Consider the following 18,706-nt stretch of genomic DNA (forward strand, 5'->3'; position numbering starts at 1 on the left):
AGTAGGTATTTTATTATTATTGTACGCAGACTATAACATCCCCCATTCAATATATAGTGCAAATATGTTGCTTTTTATATTTATTTTTACAGATATTCATAATATTAAAAAAAAAATAGTAGTACTACTTGTGTGCTACTCAAAGCATTAGGTCAAGACCAAACCTTCTCTTCACCCTCAGAAAACTTTAACATATTATTTGGATTTCTCAAGAATCTTCTGTAAATATTATTTACCTCCATGAACGTCTAAATGCTGTTTTTAAGCATTCTCAAAAATAAAAATATGGTGTTATTTTATTTGATTTTACGTTTGCATTTGTTTTTATGTTATTAAATTATCTTGTTTATTATGCTTTTATTTGCATAACAATGTATTGTATGAATAGTGTAATCAGGCCATTTTCATAGTATTGTTTAGACTGTAGAGTGTAACTCCCTCCAGGTTGCTAAAGCTCCCAAATTCCGGCAGAAAAATACTGAGGACATGACCTATGGTCAGTAAGAGTTGTGCCAGTAGCACTTGTCATTGTTATAGAAGTAGTAGTAGTTGTAATATTTTTTTATATAAATCATATATGTTGATGTATATATAGGAAGACCAGCATGATAGACTCAAAAAAATCTGTATACGAGATGTGGCGACTTTGGTGCAGGCGCCTCTACACCACCAGTAATACTAAGATTTATTTTGACAGAAATAAGATGAATCCTGTGAGAGGCTCCTGACTTTGAGTATGTCAATAGTGGCAATATAAGAGAGTGTTGTTAAAAGTTTTAAATTAGCAGCTTTGTGTGAAAGCACTGGGAAAGAAACAGTAAATTCCTGCATAAGCACACTTGTAATTTTGCAGCTAAAGCACAAACTGGTTGGTTTTCTTCTGTTTACTGATATGATAAAGCACACAATGAAGTTTTATTATGTGGCCTGTGTATTTCGATTCCCAACCTAACTTATGGAAGTTGGGGTTTCTGAGGAGGAATTGAATGGCCCACCAGGAGAACATCAGCAGCATGAACTGAAGGGAGGGGCTTATTAAACCTGAGCTACACTGCTGCCTGCTGGTATGAAAGAGAAAATACTCTACAACCAGTATTATTTCATCTCATTCATTAATCTATTTCTATTCATTTACCTATTTAATTATTTTATACAAAACCTTGGACCCATGCTCCATTCAGCCTCCCAAGTGTCCACCACCGTCTCCTCCACACAAACTTTGATATATTTTAAATTTAAATTTGTTTTTATGTATAGAAAAGAACAAATGAAAAACCATGAACAAATATAACGTAACCAGTCTCCCATGCTGGTGGTAGACAAGAGGAAAACCCAGGGAACAGACCCTTTATCTTGATATTCCAAATCATGAATTGTTAAATATTAAACCCTGGAAATATCATAAGAGTACAGAGTTTGCTGTGTCAGAGAAATAGAGCATAAATTCCATGATGTTTACATCTCTCATTTTAATTGCAGTAACACTGCAGGATTTCCCTCACATCCTTCCCCCTAACCTCTGTAATCTTCTACTGTGTCTCCTCATCCATATACTGTTGTCCCTGTGTCTAGGTAACAGAGTTGACCTCTTGACCTCGAGCAGTATCAAGTTAACATCTTTTCCCCCTTTCTGTGGAGTATGCTTTAAAATATCTCTTCAATTTGACCTGGGGAAAGTCCCAAGCTGTGTGCCTCATGACCACAGAAAAACATTGTGCTTAACAATGTAAGCTCTGCTTTATTATCTAAACAAAGATGGTGCAGTATTATGAATAACATACAGCCATTTATTATACACAGCCTCAAATATTACCTGCCTCTGACCCACAAAGGTAATATTTGAAGCTGTTGTGTTGGATTGGGCAGGTGTTTGATAGTGTGTCCACCCCTTTTGGAGTATCACAATTCAAAAATGTTGAGAGATGACAGAGCTTGTGCTCAGTAACTACATTTAATAAAAAAAAAAAAAAAAAAAAAAAAAAAAAAAACTTTGGACAGAAAATCAGCTTTTACAGATTTGAAGATATCTACATGACATGAGAATTTAAAGTTTTCAGACAGCATGGGACCCCAAACGCAGAGTAATCCCTGTGAAATTGGTTGTTTAAAAATATCTTGGTCGTGACAATCATCCTGACAGAGGGAGTTCTTACAACTTACTAATCGCTATTTAAAAGCTACTAGTACTTAATTATTACTTACCAGTAAGTATTCCATCAGCTACTGGTAACGATTCCTGTTTAACTAGTCACAAATGATTAGATACTTTTACTTCGTTTTTTGTTACTGGTGACTATTCCATTAGTTACTAGGAACTAATTGCACATTTTCTTCTCCATTAAAATAGGGCTCTGCAGTTCAGATATCACCTATTCATTAGTTACTATTAACTATTCGAACAGTTACTAGTAACCATTTCCATTTTACTAGTTTCTACTATTTAGATACTAGTGCTTATTTTTTAGTTACTAGTAAAAAAAAAAATAATAATAATAATCCTTATTTGTAGAGCACTTTTCAAAAACAAGTTACAAAGTGCTTAATAAAAAAAAAAATAATCACATCTCCACCATAACAGAAGCACTCACTTGTCCTGAGAACACAAGCTCATCACAATAAGATCAAGTCCCCATCCATTATACTGCATTGTTCAAGCAGACCGAAAATGAAGGATATAAAATGTTCCCCCGCCCCAAAATCAACAGCTCAATCACAAATTGGGTTGCTTCTCAAATACCATTTTATTTTCTCTATCCATAGAATCACTATATTAATGTTGTTAATACATATAAGTTCCTTTTGCATTGAAATAAGCTATACAAAATTAATCTAATCAAATTAGAGATGACATTAGTCAAAGTGACCAGTACAAAGGTCATCTGAAAAGCCTCAGTGATTGCCTAACATGGTTTAATAGTTGTCATATCAAGAGTTAGAGAGGAAAGAACTACAGTTGAGAGACGATGATGACAAAAGCTTGTGAAAGAAAAAGAAAAATGACAACATGTCCAGTACAAATATTATTTACAAAATGAAAATGAAACAAAGCACATAACAAATGAGTATAAGACAAATGAGTTGTGAGAAAAAGTAGTTTTCATAACAGACCCAAACAGTTACCAATCCTGATTTGGATCAGGTCAATCAGACACACGCCAAGCTATCTTTGCTGTCTCTCAGACCTGAAGGTTTACAGTAGCACCCAGTGGCTTATTGGTTATCACTCACCAACAGTATTTGACCCCTTTTGTGAACAAAGGCTCAAGTGTAATACAGGTATTTAAAATACCCATAAAAAGTTTTCATTAAGATTTAGTTCTGTGTTTGTTACACAGGCCAAAAACATTAAAGAGAAACTAGCAATTCGTGGCATGCAGTTAGCACTTTGACTTTTCAGGGCTCTGACAGTGCCTACAAGGAGTCATCAGCTGGTTAATGCTTTGTTTTGCCTCGCTCAGCATTAAAGGGCAAATCAACAGACAACAATGGATCCAGAAATACCATGCAGACAAAAAGAGAAAGTTAAGACAAAAGCAAAACATTCTGTTGATGGAGACCTTTAACGCTGAACCACTTAACGCTGACATAACCCATTGTCCCAGTCCACATATTATGAGTGAGTAACCAAGGTTGGAGTCCATTCATTTTCCCGTTCAAATGTCTTGAAGTTAACGCTTCTCCATAACTAAAAAGATAACATTTTAATTTTTTTCCTCCTTCCTGAAAATGAAAATGGGTTGACATCAGCTGTGTTAACAACGTTCACCATTCAGTCCTGATTGGCATTAGTGGTCTTGCTCAGAGCACAGACTGTTAGCTGCTGTCACAGTAGTTCATAGTATCATATTAGAAAAAAAAGACCGTTATAATAACTACATACATTTTCTAAACTTATCTTCAGACCCAAAAACAAGCTTGTCAACACTGGGCTTCATTGTAGTTACTATATCAAGGCAAATACTTGTTATTTTCAAAGAGGGGTCAGATATTTTGTCCACAAAACGGTCGCATTTCAAAAACATCAAGTTCATTGACTACAGTGTAGTGATGCTGATCTTACAGCAGGTAAACTCTCAGGAAAGAACTGTGGAAACCTTTTTAAAAGTCAGTGTGTGGGGAAATAAGCCACACTTTATTTGTCAACGATGTACAGCCCTAGCCTTTTAACTGGCTATATGAGGTGCTGACTAAGCCCCATCTTGCATCATATTCTTGTAGATTGTAACATTAAATTGTACCATTTTGAGACTAAACAGAGAAGTAGACAGTGAATACAGCTAACAGAGCTTTGGAGATGTTTCTAGATGTTATTTGTACAAAGTCCTTGGTCTGAGTCTCTGCAATATATTATACTAAACATTTGGCAACACTGGCACAGCTAGATAAGATGTCAGTTCTTCTTGTACAGTTCATCAGTGACAACTGATACGTGCAAATATCATGTATAATATAAAAAATAGAATAAACAGTAATCCAAAAAAGAAAAAAAAAAAGAAAAGCTAAAGTCATGGTGACTGCAGTGTGCAGGATTAAACCTGACTTCAAAGTCAGATGGAGATCAGTTGGATTAGAGAGAGTCTGGTCCACTTCTGGTCCAGTCCAGTTTGTAACAAGGCTGTTTCTCAGAACCTCAAAAAGCCTCAAGAGCTGGCCAGAGGTCTCCATTAAGAACCGTGGACCAGATACTTCTCAAAAGGCAGCTAAAATGTGACACACACACACACACACACACAAACAAACAAACACGCACACACGCACTCTCTCACATACTGCATGTACACACGGTATGTTGTCTGTGCAAGTGTCTACTTCCTCCTTCATTCACGCACTTTCACAATGTGCAATTTTCAACATGATAAAAAGAAAATCTAAAAGCAAAACAAAATGATGGGTGCTTGTAAGTTCACAGCTGCAGCATGTGGAGCAGACCGTGCTGACAGGCTCTGGGCCTGGGCGAACTGGAGCTCCAAGGGGGAGAGGTGCTCGATAATGACAGAGGACTGCCACCAAAACCTCAATACTACACAGACAAACACCACTTCTACCTGCAACACTTCACAAACCCCCCCCCACCCGCCAAAAAACAAAGTTGTACTCCTTCTCCATCATCTAACCTCTCCTGAAACCCTCTGCTTGTTTCGCATCCTCCCACTCCACGCTTTTTTACAGCTCCACTACAAGTTGACCAGCTCATGTGCAACAAACTGTTTCAGTCTCTCCAGGTATTGTCCATAGAGCTCCACGTCATTGTGTCCAGCCCCCTCCACCCAGAGGGGCTCCACAGGGCGCTGACAGCGTTCATACAGCGCCAGACCATGAGAGAAGTCGATGACCTCGTCCTCTGTACCGTGAATCACCAGTACTGGGGACGTCACCTTTGAAATCTTGTCGATGCTTTGGAGTAAGAGGATGAGAAAACAGAGAGTTAGGCAGGGATGTAAAAAAAACACCTAAAAGAAAGAAACAGAGGTTGAATTATTGTAATCATAAACACCATCAAAAAAATCACAATGAATGAGGAAACTTCACCAACTGACCACCAGAGGGAGCTACTGAGTCCAGCTTCCTGAATTGAATTGATGTGACACATCTAAGTCCACATTTGCAAGCTTTTGTGTGTGTTTTCTGGATGCAAATTCATTCATTAATGCAACCCTTTCAACCCTTTTTATTCAAATAACTGTACGCGGAGGCGGTGTGCCTATCTGGAGGTTTGTGATTCATTTGGCCTGACTTTCACACGGGCCATCTGTCCATACAGTGCACTCACTTTGGGAAGGCGTCGAAGCAGTAGGTCTTCTTGGTGTCGGGGAAGGCCACTCTCATGCCAGAGGTGAGCGGGGAGTGGAGGACGACTGCAGCGCTCTCATAGCGAGACGCCAGGTCCACAGAGGGAACGGTGCCAATGCTCTGGCCGTACACGATCACGCTCTCTGGCCGGATGCCATACCTGTGAAAAGGACACAGAATATCTGAATATCACGCTTTCACCGATCATGAACAGGGTATTTATGCTGCTCGTGGCCAGACATAGTTGGGTAAATTTTGTGTGCTCTACCAGAAGCTGGCAGGCGTCCAGTAAGGCATTTTGTTAATTATAAAAAGCAGCTTAGCTGGCAAAACAGTGGATTCCCTAAATACAACATTTGCTTTTTCTAGCTACTGTTACACTTGATTACCTTAAAGTGCTTCTCGTACTAAATCACTTTAGGTAAGGTCTGCTTTATAGGCAAGAATCAGACAAAAGATCCAGATTCTGTAGTAACAGTTCTCAGCTATTTTAATTGAGCAAGTTTCGAGCTAACATACATCTTATTGTATTTTCAAATCCTGTCAGTACCTGTAGTTAGAAGTTTTTTTGGATGTGCATACCCTACATCCTGTTTGTCTAATGTCTGCTTTTCACCCATCACATACTAAATACACTTTATCAGCCAATTGGTCTCATACCGGTTTCTCGTTTCCCCCACATGTTGCTCCATAAGCAAACACACACCTGTGTGCTAACTTACACATCTCTATTACCGGCTGAAACGTCATGCCACAGCGACTCAGTAATTATACAGTCTTCTAAAACAAGCACATAAAGATGGGAAACAGCCATAGTTCAGTGGCTTTCTGCAGCTTTTCAAAGCAGCTGAACAGAGAGGACCACCACTGTAGTCTCGTGATTCAGAGGGGAGGAGGGGGAATAAGAGCAAAACAAGCAGAAACAGAGCAGGACAGACACTATTACTGGATTTGAGGGCGAGGGAGAAACGGGGAGAGGGAGGAGGAAAAACACGGAAGAGAAGACATTCCACAGCTGATTATGGAGAACGTGACCCACTCTAGCAAGCAAGCCAGCAGTCAGGTGACAACCTGAAACCTAGTGTGAGAACACTGCATCCCGGTCTCTACTGCTGCACTGCTGGATAGTGCATAGTAAACAGCTGGACTTAAAATCTCTGCTCCACTCTATTAAATTTGGGAACCCTAACATTACAGCCTTTGCCACTGCTCTCCTATAATACACGATGATGAACAATACATTAACACCAAAGTCTGACACCACTCTACACTGCTGTGATGGATTATTATAATTAGGAACTCCACAGGCACAAGCTTAACACAACCTATGCAAAGAAACGATCCGCTGTAATGTAGCCCTTATTCTATGAAAGGGCACTAGGCTTAAGTGATGGCACATCCACTTCAAACAGATAATGGAAATGTACTAACACAGACATGTGAGTTTGGACAGTCAGTCATTAGCACGAATATAGGGACTGTTTACCGTTTGTGTGTCATCTGGCCTTCAAAGAGTATAAATAGGGGTGAAAATACTGGCACGGCACGGGAAAGCGTTACTGTAGACCATTAGGTGTTGTGGTGTTAACAGCACCATTAACTCTCCAAGGTTGACCATACATACACACAATTCATGGGCTGGAAGCTTATCTCGATTACCGTACACAACATAATGTAGCGGAGGCCAGATTCTCAAGTCTTTTTACAAACTGTATCAATGACACTGACCTTTCTGAAGAGTCCGTGCACTCTTAATGATTTGTTATCAAAATAAAAAAAATCATAATCCCTGTTAATGAAAATCCCCTTTGGTCCAGTCCAGTTTGTGGAGAGGCCGTTTCTCAGAACCTTAAAAGCCTCAATTGAAACAAAAAGAGTCATCACAGAAGGCAAAAAAAATGTTCGCAGGTGGCCCAGCTTAGACTCCCGATGACTGGCATACAAATTAGATTCCTACTTTTACCTGGTTTACTGTTCATTTGACAAAAAACAATAATGTTAAGTAAAAAAGGGATACTTTTTTTTGGCATAGCAAGACTTAGCAAAGTGAGTTTTTTACTGCAAGGCTTAAGCTCAACCAAGAGACAAGAACATGTGAGGTAGGTAATAACAGAGCTCGAGGGAAAGGCACTTTCAGTAAATATCAAACCCACTCTTCTCTTGTTAAGAGCAGTGAACTCTTATCCTGAAAGGAAGACGAGAGGAAGTAAAAGAACAAGTTAAGCAATCTGTGAGATGACTGCAACTGTGTTGACTTAGGGATAGTTTAATATTAACGCCTCCCAGGAGAGATTAAAGTAAATTGCTTAGTACAAGCTTTGTTTGGTTGCTTACCTCCCTTACTCATAACCAATCCATCAAAACTCCACCGTATGGAGACTGTTGTGTGTTATTTTGCTTGCTGTTATGTTAACAGTTTTATCAACATAGCCATCAAAGTACACCTTTATCTGTTATTACCTTAAGTATGCTTATCGCCTTTTACTTATGCTCATCTAGACAATGTTTTTTGCCATATCACCAATCCTACGCCATATGAACACTCAGTACATGGATACTACTACAATGTAAAGCTTATGCAGTGTCAATACAGAGAAGCTAAATTGAAACCATCTGACAGCTTAGTCATGAGGTGAAAGGATTTATGATAGCAAATGCAGCAAGGCTTTCCCCAAACCCAACTTGGCACGCTTCGCTTACAGCTTTACACCAACACCAAGCAAGTAGGATCATTTTGCTGAAGGACACACATATGAAACATAATGAATAATGCAAAGCTTGAACCTGTGACCTTCCACAACAAGGTCACGCTATCCGATAACCCACCCCGCTGCCTTGGCACTGTTGAATGGACTGCCGTGGCTTTTGCTTACACATTCTGGAAAGGCCAAGCAAAGAGGAGGAAAATCGCAGTGCAGATCTGCAGCTGCACTCCAGAGGGATTCGACCAACCCAGATCCACACAAGACACAAGAGGACACACCCCCAGGACCGGCCGACACTAGCCTACAATTTACTCCATTGCATTTCAGCTTGAATAGACCCCACCAAGCCACAGCCGCCATGTTACGTGATTACAACCCTCCCCCAGACCTTCATCAATTCAGTCTCCTGACAGATATCCAATCTATTATGCGTCACATCCTCCCGCATTCCCCTATTACGTCTCTCGCTCCCTCTTGACTGCCCACCTCTTGCTCCCTGAAGACCAAAAAATATTATCATTCCATAGCGGCAACTATGACTAATAGATATTTTTAGGATATCCTGAACATATGTACAGATATTTTTAACATGTCAGTGTACCATCTGCGCTACAGCAGGGGGATCCTCCACTGAAGCTCTCCAATGCTCGTCATTCTGCTTAGCACCTTTTTAATCATTTCCTGCCACAATATACTTGTTTATTCAGATTTGTCTTGACAATAAATAGATGTTGAGACCCCCCCCAAAAAAGTCAGCGTGAATTAAATATTAAGATGTGAGGACAGTAAGTATATTTTCAGCTTTGTTGCTCAGTGCAGTCAGGTGAGCGATATCGCACTCCACCCAACTGACTTAACAGACACAGCAGCCTTAGTCTATATTTGTCACTAACATTTCAGGTAAAGAAAAGTAAACAATTCACGGACATGGTGGCTTGTTAGTGAGAATTTCTATCCACTTTTAAAAATCTGAGGAGATAGACTGCGTTTCGATTTTGGATCAATAACGATGATTGACCCGTAAGGGAGTTTTGTCCTGTTTTCAAAAAAAATTTTTTGGCTTTAGTGTGGGAAGACGGAAATCGGTTGCTAGGCTACCGCTCAATATTAGAGTAGCAGGATTGACTGCTGGCCCGCCTCCATCTCAGAGGGAAAAAGGATACAGTGCCACTCCACACACACACACACACACACACACACACACACACACACACACACACACACACACACACACACACACACACACACACACACACACACACACACACACACACACACACACACACACACACACACACACACACACACACCACACACACACACACACACACACACACACACACACACACACACACACACACACACACACACACACACACACACACACACACAGGGCTGATGGCTTTTGTGAGCTTGGTCACTTTTTGGTCAATAAACCCAGCCTTTTATTCATGTTCCATTTTTTCTAATGTTAAAACAACAACAGTCACACCCTGACACATTCTTCTATTCGTTTGCATAATCCGTGTGTGTGTGTGTGTGTGTGTGTGTGTGTGTGTGTGTGTGTGTGTGTGTGTAACCTTACACAATTAGTGAATCATCTGGCCCACTCCCTGCTCAGGTGAAGGGTGTGCCTCATCCACCCCGGCTAAGGTAAAGAACACAGGAGGAGTGTGCGCGTCATGTGACTGGCTGAGGAGTTTGGTGCTTTGACTGTTTTGCAGTGTGGCAGGTGGCTGCCCTTTATGACTGTAGAGTAAAGTGAACGCAGCCTACATACACGCGTGTGTCGCACTCAAGAGAACATGAATCATAAGCAGAGAAAGACTGAAACAAAACTGACGCAGAAGAAGGCAGGATCTGGTGTGTTCAAAATGTCAAATGATTAAAACAAAACAAAAAAAAGACAAGGACAGAGTACAACAAGCAGAGAAAGTGAAGGAGACATGAGAGCCACTCTCTTCGTCTGATCTGGCCTGAGAGACATGCACGAGGGGTGTTGGCAGCAGACGAGTGCGAGGCCATGCAAATAGGCCTTTTGATGTGATAAACACAATGTTCAGCAGGGCCAAAAGGCCGGGTTATACCCTCTTTCTATCACATAGACAGTCGATTAGGAATCTGGCACAGCCCTCAGACATGGACAGCTGAGTCAAAAAGGCAGATGAAATGTTACTAGGGGCCTTATTTATACTCAGCTGTTAAGTAAAAGACTAAACGGTGAAGTATATAATAGCAGAAAACTATGCAAGGCAAAAAATATTTTTTACTATTTTAATATTTATGCACAAGATTTCCATAATATTTTCTGTTAACAAATCTCTCTTAACTTGTAACGTGCCCGTGAATCAGAATTGAAGTCCCACATTTTAATTTTAGTGATTAGCTATTCAGTCCCGAATGCTTGTAAAAAAAATCCTTTAAAACTGTCATCATTTCATTCTCTTTGTGCAAGAAAAGGGCAAAGATATAGCACACGATTCATGTGACTGAAATGCTTGTTGAGCAGATATAATGCCTGGGGTCTGAAGGCCTCAGCAGAGTATTTCACCAGCCAAAAAAAAAAACAAAAAAACAACAACCCTGAGGGCAGAGTCATTAACACGTGTGCTGTAACTGGAGAGACAGCAGAGCTCTTGCAGACAAACAGAGTGACTGACATGACCATAAAGGTGACTGACGCCAGTGGTATCAAGGTATCCCAACCGCAGATTTTACATTGACTCTTGTCATTTGGTTAGGCCAAAAACACTATGCAAAATGTACTTGGAGAACTAACCTTTGGTATAGATTTTTTGGTTATAAAAAGGAAAAAGTAGTACGTCCCTGGCAGGATGTCTGTGTTCCCAGCCCCATCATGACAAGTGTACATTAAGAGGAGCCATATGATTTTGTTACATTATGTTGCTGTCTTTTTAAAAAAAAATTTTAGTGACAGCCCAGTGTCCATTTTTTAGTGTTCATCAAGTCCCAAATGTATGGATTACATTAAAAGGTATAGGCTGCTCTAATGTTAGCCTTGTTCTAATCTTTGTATGAAACATGGCATTTTTCCAGCACATTCAAATGAGGAGATCTCGGTACGCCTCGGGACAGACCCGTTTTGTTATAAGTTCTCTTACTGTGGCATGAGCAGAATGGGGATTCCCAAAAAGAAACGTGGCCTTCAGACCTGCACCTGTACTTTGAGGGTGTTATAAAGTATAATGACTTAGCGTCGCTAAGATTTCAAAACAGGGCAGCACAGTGGACATTTTACACATAATCAAGGTTTAATGTCTACATTGCATGAATATCAAAATGAAACTGACTTAAGTAAGAAGAATCACAGAAAAAAGAATTCTAAAACCGTATATTGCCACTGTATCTCATGAACTGTTCCTAAATAATGGCCTGTACTGCGCAGAGACCCAACGCTTTATAGTTAGGGACTGTGTAAATGTGTGCATTATTAAAACTGATTGACAGAGTGATTACAACCGTGTGAACGCATAACAAAGCACTGCAGAGAAAGAACAACAAACACAAAACTCACCCTGTTCAACCCGTCTTTATGGCGAGAGCCAGAGGGAACTCAGTCTGACTGTGCTGTGGGACTGCTAACCACGGGACTACAAGGCACGGGTCAGTGCGCACGCAAATTGAGGCTTCTTGAATATCAAGTTATTTTCTTGTTCCTGTAACCATCTCATCTGATCTCGAAGAAGATTCTTCCCTGATCAACCTACAAAGTCATGTGATACAGTGTCAGAGATTCATATATAAATACATGCTCTGCCTTTTTTCATGTAGAGAAACAGCTTGTTACAGCTATTACAACCCAGAAGCCTTCAGTAAGTAGACGAATAGCCACCCTATCTGATCAATGTTAGCTGGCTTGGGCAAATTATGTGATGCCAATGTGGATTTGGACTATGATCTCAGTGCTGTTATTAAAGGACAATAATATCTTCGTAATAATATCTTGCCAAACAGAGTCACACTGATCAAAATTCATCACACATAATATTTAAGTATATATAAGCAACGTTTTTGAGACATCTGCAAACCATCACAGTTATTCCACTAAAATGACTGCAGTAGTGGAAACTCTACATGTTGTACTGCGATAAAAAGGGAAAGAAAAGAGAAATGATCGTTATTGGTAAAGCATTTCAACATCATGCATTTCTACAGAGATGTAAGACAGAGCCCGGGCCACATAGTGTGTGCAGAAGACAGGGAGGGAAGATACGTTATGCTGGGCAAATTTTATTCTAAAAACATATATATATATTTTTTGAACGAGTAGCCAACATTTGCTGTTACCACCTCCTGCCCCCCCCCACCCCCACACAAATCACTAAGCACGATTTCATATGATCTGAAGCCTGTGGTTCTGCTGAAATCACAGATCACGACTATGTGTGTGGGAGCAGGAGATTCCTTGGCGTATCAACAAAAGTAAGTAAGCAAGCAAGCTGTAAAATAAGAATAAGATGACAAAAAGGGAGCAGAACATCACAGCAGCCGTAAGTGCGCCTTTCTCTTTCAAGTAGTCTGGTGCTGTGTATAGAAAGAAAAAAAAAAAAAAGACAGAATGGGTTTCAGACTGTCCTGAAGGCCTTTCTTATTTTCTCTCTTTAACTTTCCATCACGTTTGACACACTGGTAAAACTGTTTGTGTGGCATTCGTGAAGCCTACTGAATGGAAAACAAGTGACAGAAAGGTTTCAACATTGGAGGAAAAGGAATGTACTTGATCCAACACAAACACACACATACAGTGCCTGGCCACCAGAAGAGCGGGTTCTTCTTCACAGTAGTGGCCTATTTCCTGTAAGCAAATCCTTTATGATCAAGAGTTTCCTGTTTAACTCACAAGCTTCCTTATTTCAAGGCCCTTATTTATAGAAGAGCAATCAGTATATTCTGTGAGACGGTAGATGGTGTAAAATGTACGAGAAGTGCTGAGAGAGGCTCACAGCAAAAGTCAGCAGCTAAGAAACAGTAACATTTTGTTGCCAGTGACCCTAGCAGTGTTATCCATCAGCACTTCTAAATCTCAGCAGCCAACATTTTCATTTAGCAGAAAAAGAACGTACACCCACATCAGCATTGACACATTGGAAGCTTAGTTTTTTTCCCTCTTTATGGTTGATTTGCAGTGGCTCTTCTCTTCAGCGTTTCCCTGGGCCAATGTTTCTCCATCAACCCTCTTAAGTCATTTGTTTGTCTTCCAGCAGGAAGCAGTATACAAAAACAACCAGGCCTACTGGATGAACTTTTATTCCTCCCTCATCCACATAAACAAAAAGGCACAAATAATGATGGACGCATTATTTTTACTCACACACAAACACTCCACATCCTGTTCTCAGGTGTGTGGCTGTGCATTTTCTTTTTATGCAAATATAAGAGCATCTGTCTTGTATGCGTGTGTAGGCTATACAGCTGCAACTAACTGTTATTTTCATCATCGAGTGATCTGTTAGCTATATCCTTGATTAAATCCATTAGTAGTCTATAAAGATGTCAGAAAATTTTGAAAAAGTTCCATCACTATTTAACCCAAGGTGTCATCTTTAAATAGCTTGCTTTGTCCGATGGCAAAGATTTATGTTTACGATCATCACTGAAGTTGGATCTTGGCCATTTTTATTTGAAACAAAAGACTCATAATTGATTAGCATAATAGTTCATTTTTTGTCGATCGACAATTTCAACTAATTGTTTCAGCTCTACATATGTGTATGTATTGAATGTTTGTGGGAGGCCACTACAGAGGTGACAAATGGTGCCCCTCTCCTGGCAAAACAGCCCCAAAGACATCAGGACAATGGCTCTGGTGTTACAAAAGGACAAAAGGAGGAGATGACGAGAAACGGCTAAACATGGATTTAAGGAAGCGAGGGACATGGGACTAAAGACACAGATTCAAGGGGGAAGGGGCCAAAGCTGAGAAACGAGTCCTTGCCAGCAGTGAAGTAGCCCTAGGCGATTTTGGACAGATACAAATGATCCAGGATTTAGGTAAACAATAGCTATCAGTAATATCCTTTTAGCTGTAAGGTCATTAAGAATTGTATTAAGTTTTGTACATCACAAAGAAGAGATTAAGAAATGGAGAAAACAGGAGGATGACATTTTCCCCCCAGAAGCTCACTTTATATTACATGAATCACTGCATGGCAGGAATTTAACAGTGAATTCCTCTGGGCCATCTGCAATGAAAAACCCACAAGAGTCCAGTGGCCCTTGGTTGTTTTTCATCATTACATAGCTCTGATGCATATTGATGCAGACGACATCAACAAGAAGCACTAAGTTCTTGTGAGCTGGAATATCACAGATAGCCCATCAGTAGACGTCAAATATCGGCCAATAAATATCTATCTATTCATAGCTTGCAGAGCAGAAAGATGCAGCAGAGCACCCACTCACACCTACATATGCCTGGCCGGCGTAATCAGAGAAAACACGCTCTTTATTATCGCCTACAAGAACATCATGTCATCACTACTACACAATTCCTCGTCATCTCCAACCATGATTTTATCAGGTCGAGTCTAATCACCCTTCCACCCAGCTCCTTCTGTAGACTCCTCACATCATCGGCTCTCAATTGTCCAGCCCCTTGTCATCCCTTCATGTCTGTTATTTTCCCCATCAATCTACATCAGCACCGTTTCTTCAGATTTTACTTTACATCTGCTTTTATTTCAGCAGTCCCCATTTACTGTGTCAAACTTCCCTATAGCTGTAGACATTCATGGCATAAGAAAACCAAGGAAGGTTGCCATTGTAAAAGTTTGTAGGGATTAACTCACCATTCTCTGAGTGGCCTCATCTAAGCCTCATCTACATTGCAATTTAGGTTTATTGTGCTCTGAATACTTGGGGCAGAGGAGCAACACCTGTGAGAAATCAAGGTTAGAGTCTGTGTGCTATTCAGTTACTCTAATATCAATGCTTTCATCACTACTAATCAATCACTGTTTCCTTTCTCTACAGGCTGTGCCAATATTTGTGTATATGTCCTCTTACATCTTCCCTCCATTCATCATCATCACCATCTTTCCTTACCGTGACCGGAGTGCCTGCCAGGCAGCATCCACATCGGCGTACAGGTTCTTCTCTGACGGTTTCCCAGAGCTGGCCCCGTAACCCGAGTAGTCGTAGGAGAAGACGTTGCAGTTGATGCGCGAACCCAGGCCAATGTAGAAGCTGCTCATCTGACCCAAGTCCACTGCGTTACCATGGGAGAATAACAGGGTGTACCGGGCGCTGGGCGAGCAACGTACAAACATGCAGGCAATGCGGTTCCCTCTTGAGGTGCGTGTCATGAAACACTCGATGGCGTCCTTCTCACGGGACGAGTATTGCCAGTCAGCGCGCTCGGACAGATGCAACGTCCATCGGCTGCCACTCTCATCACACATGAGGCTGTAGGTGGGCTCTGGGGGCAGGAAGGCCAGCTTAGAGGCGATCTTGCTGGGGCACGGTGGACAGCAGAACAGGCAACATAGCTCGCTGAGGGATAAATGGTTCATCCTCAAAACACTGTGACAGAGGGAGGATGGTTAAAATAGAAACTGTTACATTTCATCAATGGATTAAATGTAAGAATTGCCTTTGAGAACCATGAATGACAGAGAAAACAGATTCAACCTCATCAAACAAGGGTATCTGGGCTTCCTCAAAAAACTGAAACACTAATTTTCCACTGCATCCCCTGCAGACTGATCACAAGGAAAACCACCACAAGAGTAAATTTGTGCCACAAATTTGTTGAATGATGCGCTCTCCAAGAATATAAACACTCACCTTTGTTATACACAATCAATTGCCCTCTCCAGTGCATGGCTGTCAGGCAGGATTATAAAAAAAGATATAGCCCTGACCGGCTCCACAACCACTCAGACAGTATTGACTTAAAAGGCTTTCTTGTTTCACCATGCACCTGGATCCCAACCCAAGGCTACCTTAGATATTCCAGGTGCCTTTGAATTGCAGTGGCCAGCACTAGAGATGGGTGGCTTTGTAATTTGACTCCGCATAACTACACATGCCGTTTTGAGTAGGCCCAAGCTGTCAGGATAATGACAATGTGTTGTGGATAGTATTGCCAATAAAGGTGCTAGAAGAAAGAAATTACACCCTGTTATTACATGTTTGCAATTACACGCTTTAATATGCAAATATGCAATGCAATCGCAATTCTCTAATGGTCTGTGACAGCTGTTTTGCCAGGATACACCGGCATGTTGCTGATCTCGTGTCATGCACAGACCTGGCACGTTGCACATATTTGTTGTTGATTGTTGATCTTTGTTGTTGTATATTTTTATGTTGCCAGTTTATATATTTATATGTACACAATATTCTCTTCCGTTGCGTTACTTCTGCACGGCACAGACCCAGAATAATGCACATGTATATATCTGCAACGTTGTTCTTCCATTCCATATTTATATATTTCTACATTTATTTATGTCAACTGTATGTTTGTCTACGTGTAGCACCTTATCACCACAGCAAATCCCTCATATGGGTAAAACACTACTTGGCAATAAAGCTCCTTCTGGTTCTTCTGATTCTGATTTTTTTTTTACTGTAGCTTCTACAAGGTTTTGCAGGTCCTGCTGCATTACAGCATCCCAACAGCATAATGCTGTTTTATTTCACATTGACTTACTCTTACTGAATGATGGAGCACATAGGCAACAAATGTTGGCCATCTCCCATCACCCATAAAACTCTAAAGAAGCTACAGATTTGCAATAGGCTTCAATCTCCTGGTGGTATTTCATCCACCTTGTAATGATAATTTGTTTGGAATGGTCCATTTTAACAGAAAACGGGCATCCAGATTCAGGACATTGCAGATAAAGGTGTATTAAACCTAAAATCACTTGTTCCATCTTGATCTCTCTCTCTCTCTCACACACACACACACACACACTTTAAGATCAACTTAATTACATGTTTGTTATTTATATAAATAATTGTCTATACCAGCGATTACTTAGGGTGAATACTTTTTATAGTCACGTGTAACGTATGAATGGCATCCAAACGGAGGACGGAGCAGAAAAATACATACTGGAGGCTATGTGCTTCCCATATTCCCCAAAATAGTCCATAATCTACAGCAACTGAGACAGGATGGAGCTCCGGCGATTTACTGTAAAATGGTGGTGAAAACAGGAGCAACGTGTTCAGATTACAGCGATTCTAGGCTGGTTTGTGGGGGATAAATATCCAGTGGCTAGACACAGTTTTTGCCAAGTGTGATGGGCCAATTAGTCATGCAACACCAAGCATCTGCCCCTTAATACAAGAGAGCGGAGAAATGATCACATTACCTGGACGGCGGCTGGACGCTTGATTTGTTTTTGTTTTTTCTTTCTATTTCGAGGTGACAGTGCTGGCCAACGTCGCCGTAGTCAGGCGTTATATTCGCACCAAGCCAACTAATTTATCCTCTTCTCGACGCCAGGAGATTGACAAGGTTATCCTCGGCCAGATTATCCTCTGTTCCGTGCCCTATGTGTTAGCGATGTCACTTTCAGTGTGTGTATATCCCTCTTGGCACCTCAGCTGTGAGTTACTATTGGCTGGCCGCTTCGTCCTCCGGGTCCAGACAGCCTCCGAAACTGTAGTTTCTTTTCCCTCCGCTCGGTTTTCTCAACGTATGGTCCTGAATAATAACGACTCAGATTCATTCAAAACGTTCAAGTATATACAGCTCAGCAGCGACATGGGTGAACTAGATAAATCCCTGTCACACGTCCGTGGTGTGTGGTTTGCCGAGCAGTTCACAGCACTTGACTCAGAAACATCACCGCTTTCGTTGGGAAGCTGCTTGTTATCTTGGCTCGTGAGGGAAGGAGTACGTGATTGACAGCTGTATGGTCCAATAGCAAAGAGGTTGCTGTCACAGGTCGACCAATGATATAACGTGAGAAAATGTATGGGCGGTCCCTGTCGACGCCGCAGAGTGGTGACCTAATGTTTTGATTGACGTTAAGGATAACCAACCAGAGATTACTATTTCCAGGCACTGTCCAATCAGCGACGATCAAGGTGAGTGTCCGTCCAATCAGGTGACGTCATTGACCTAAAACTATTTTATTAAGCGTATTTGTCAATTGTGTTGAGAATATTGCCCTATTTTTTATTTAATTATTTTTATTCAGCACCTTTGTCTTAATTTAATTTAATTTAAC

General features: G+C 40.8%; 1 protein-coding gene across 1 annotated transcript; it reads right to left on the reverse strand.

Annotated features, from left to right (window-relative positions):
- Positions 1 to 2,722: 2,722 nt before the first annotated feature.
- abhd17b (abhydrolase domain containing 17B, depalmitoylase) lies at positions 2,723 to 18,363 on the reverse strand. The gene is made up of 4 exons (XM_038704001.1): positions 17,843 to 18,363; positions 15,561 to 16,037; positions 5,771 to 5,950; positions 2,723 to 5,394 (listed from the first exon to the last, which is right to left on the reverse strand). The coding sequence occupies exons 2-4, from the start codon at positions 16,025 to 16,027 to the stop codon at positions 5,175 to 5,177; spliced, it is 867 nt and encodes a 288-aa protein (XP_038559929.1). The 5' UTR covers positions 16,028 to 16,037; positions 17,843 to 18,363; the 3' UTR covers positions 2,723 to 5,174.
- Positions 18,364 to 18,706: the final 343 nt, after the last annotated feature.

The sequence above is a fragment of the Micropterus salmoides genome, unplaced genomic scaffold, assembly GCF_014851395.1.
Source record: "Micropterus salmoides isolate LMB-PRFRI ecotype aquatic unplaced genomic scaffold, ASM1485139v1 Ms_hic_scaffold_7, whole genome shotgun sequence".
NCBI lineage: Eukaryota > Metazoa > Chordata > Actinopteri > Centrarchiformes > Centrarchidae > Micropterus > Micropterus salmoides.

What these genes read in the sequence shown, in the direction of transcription:
- abhd17b (XM_038704001.1), bottom strand. Translation starts at nt 16,027, where the DNA reads ATGAACCATTTATCCCTCAGCGAGCTATGTTGCCTGTTCTGCTGTCCA. An exon ending in TGGCAGGCACTCCGGTCACG is followed by an intron (nt 5,951 to 15,560) that starts GTAAGGAAAGAT and finishes TCCTTTTCACAG; the next exon opens with GTATGGCATCCGGCCAGAGA. An exon ending in TGCTTCGACGCCTTCCCAAA is followed by an intron (nt 5,395 to 5,770) that starts GTGAGTGCACTG and finishes CTTACTCCAAAG; the next exon opens with CATCGACAAGATTTCAAAGG.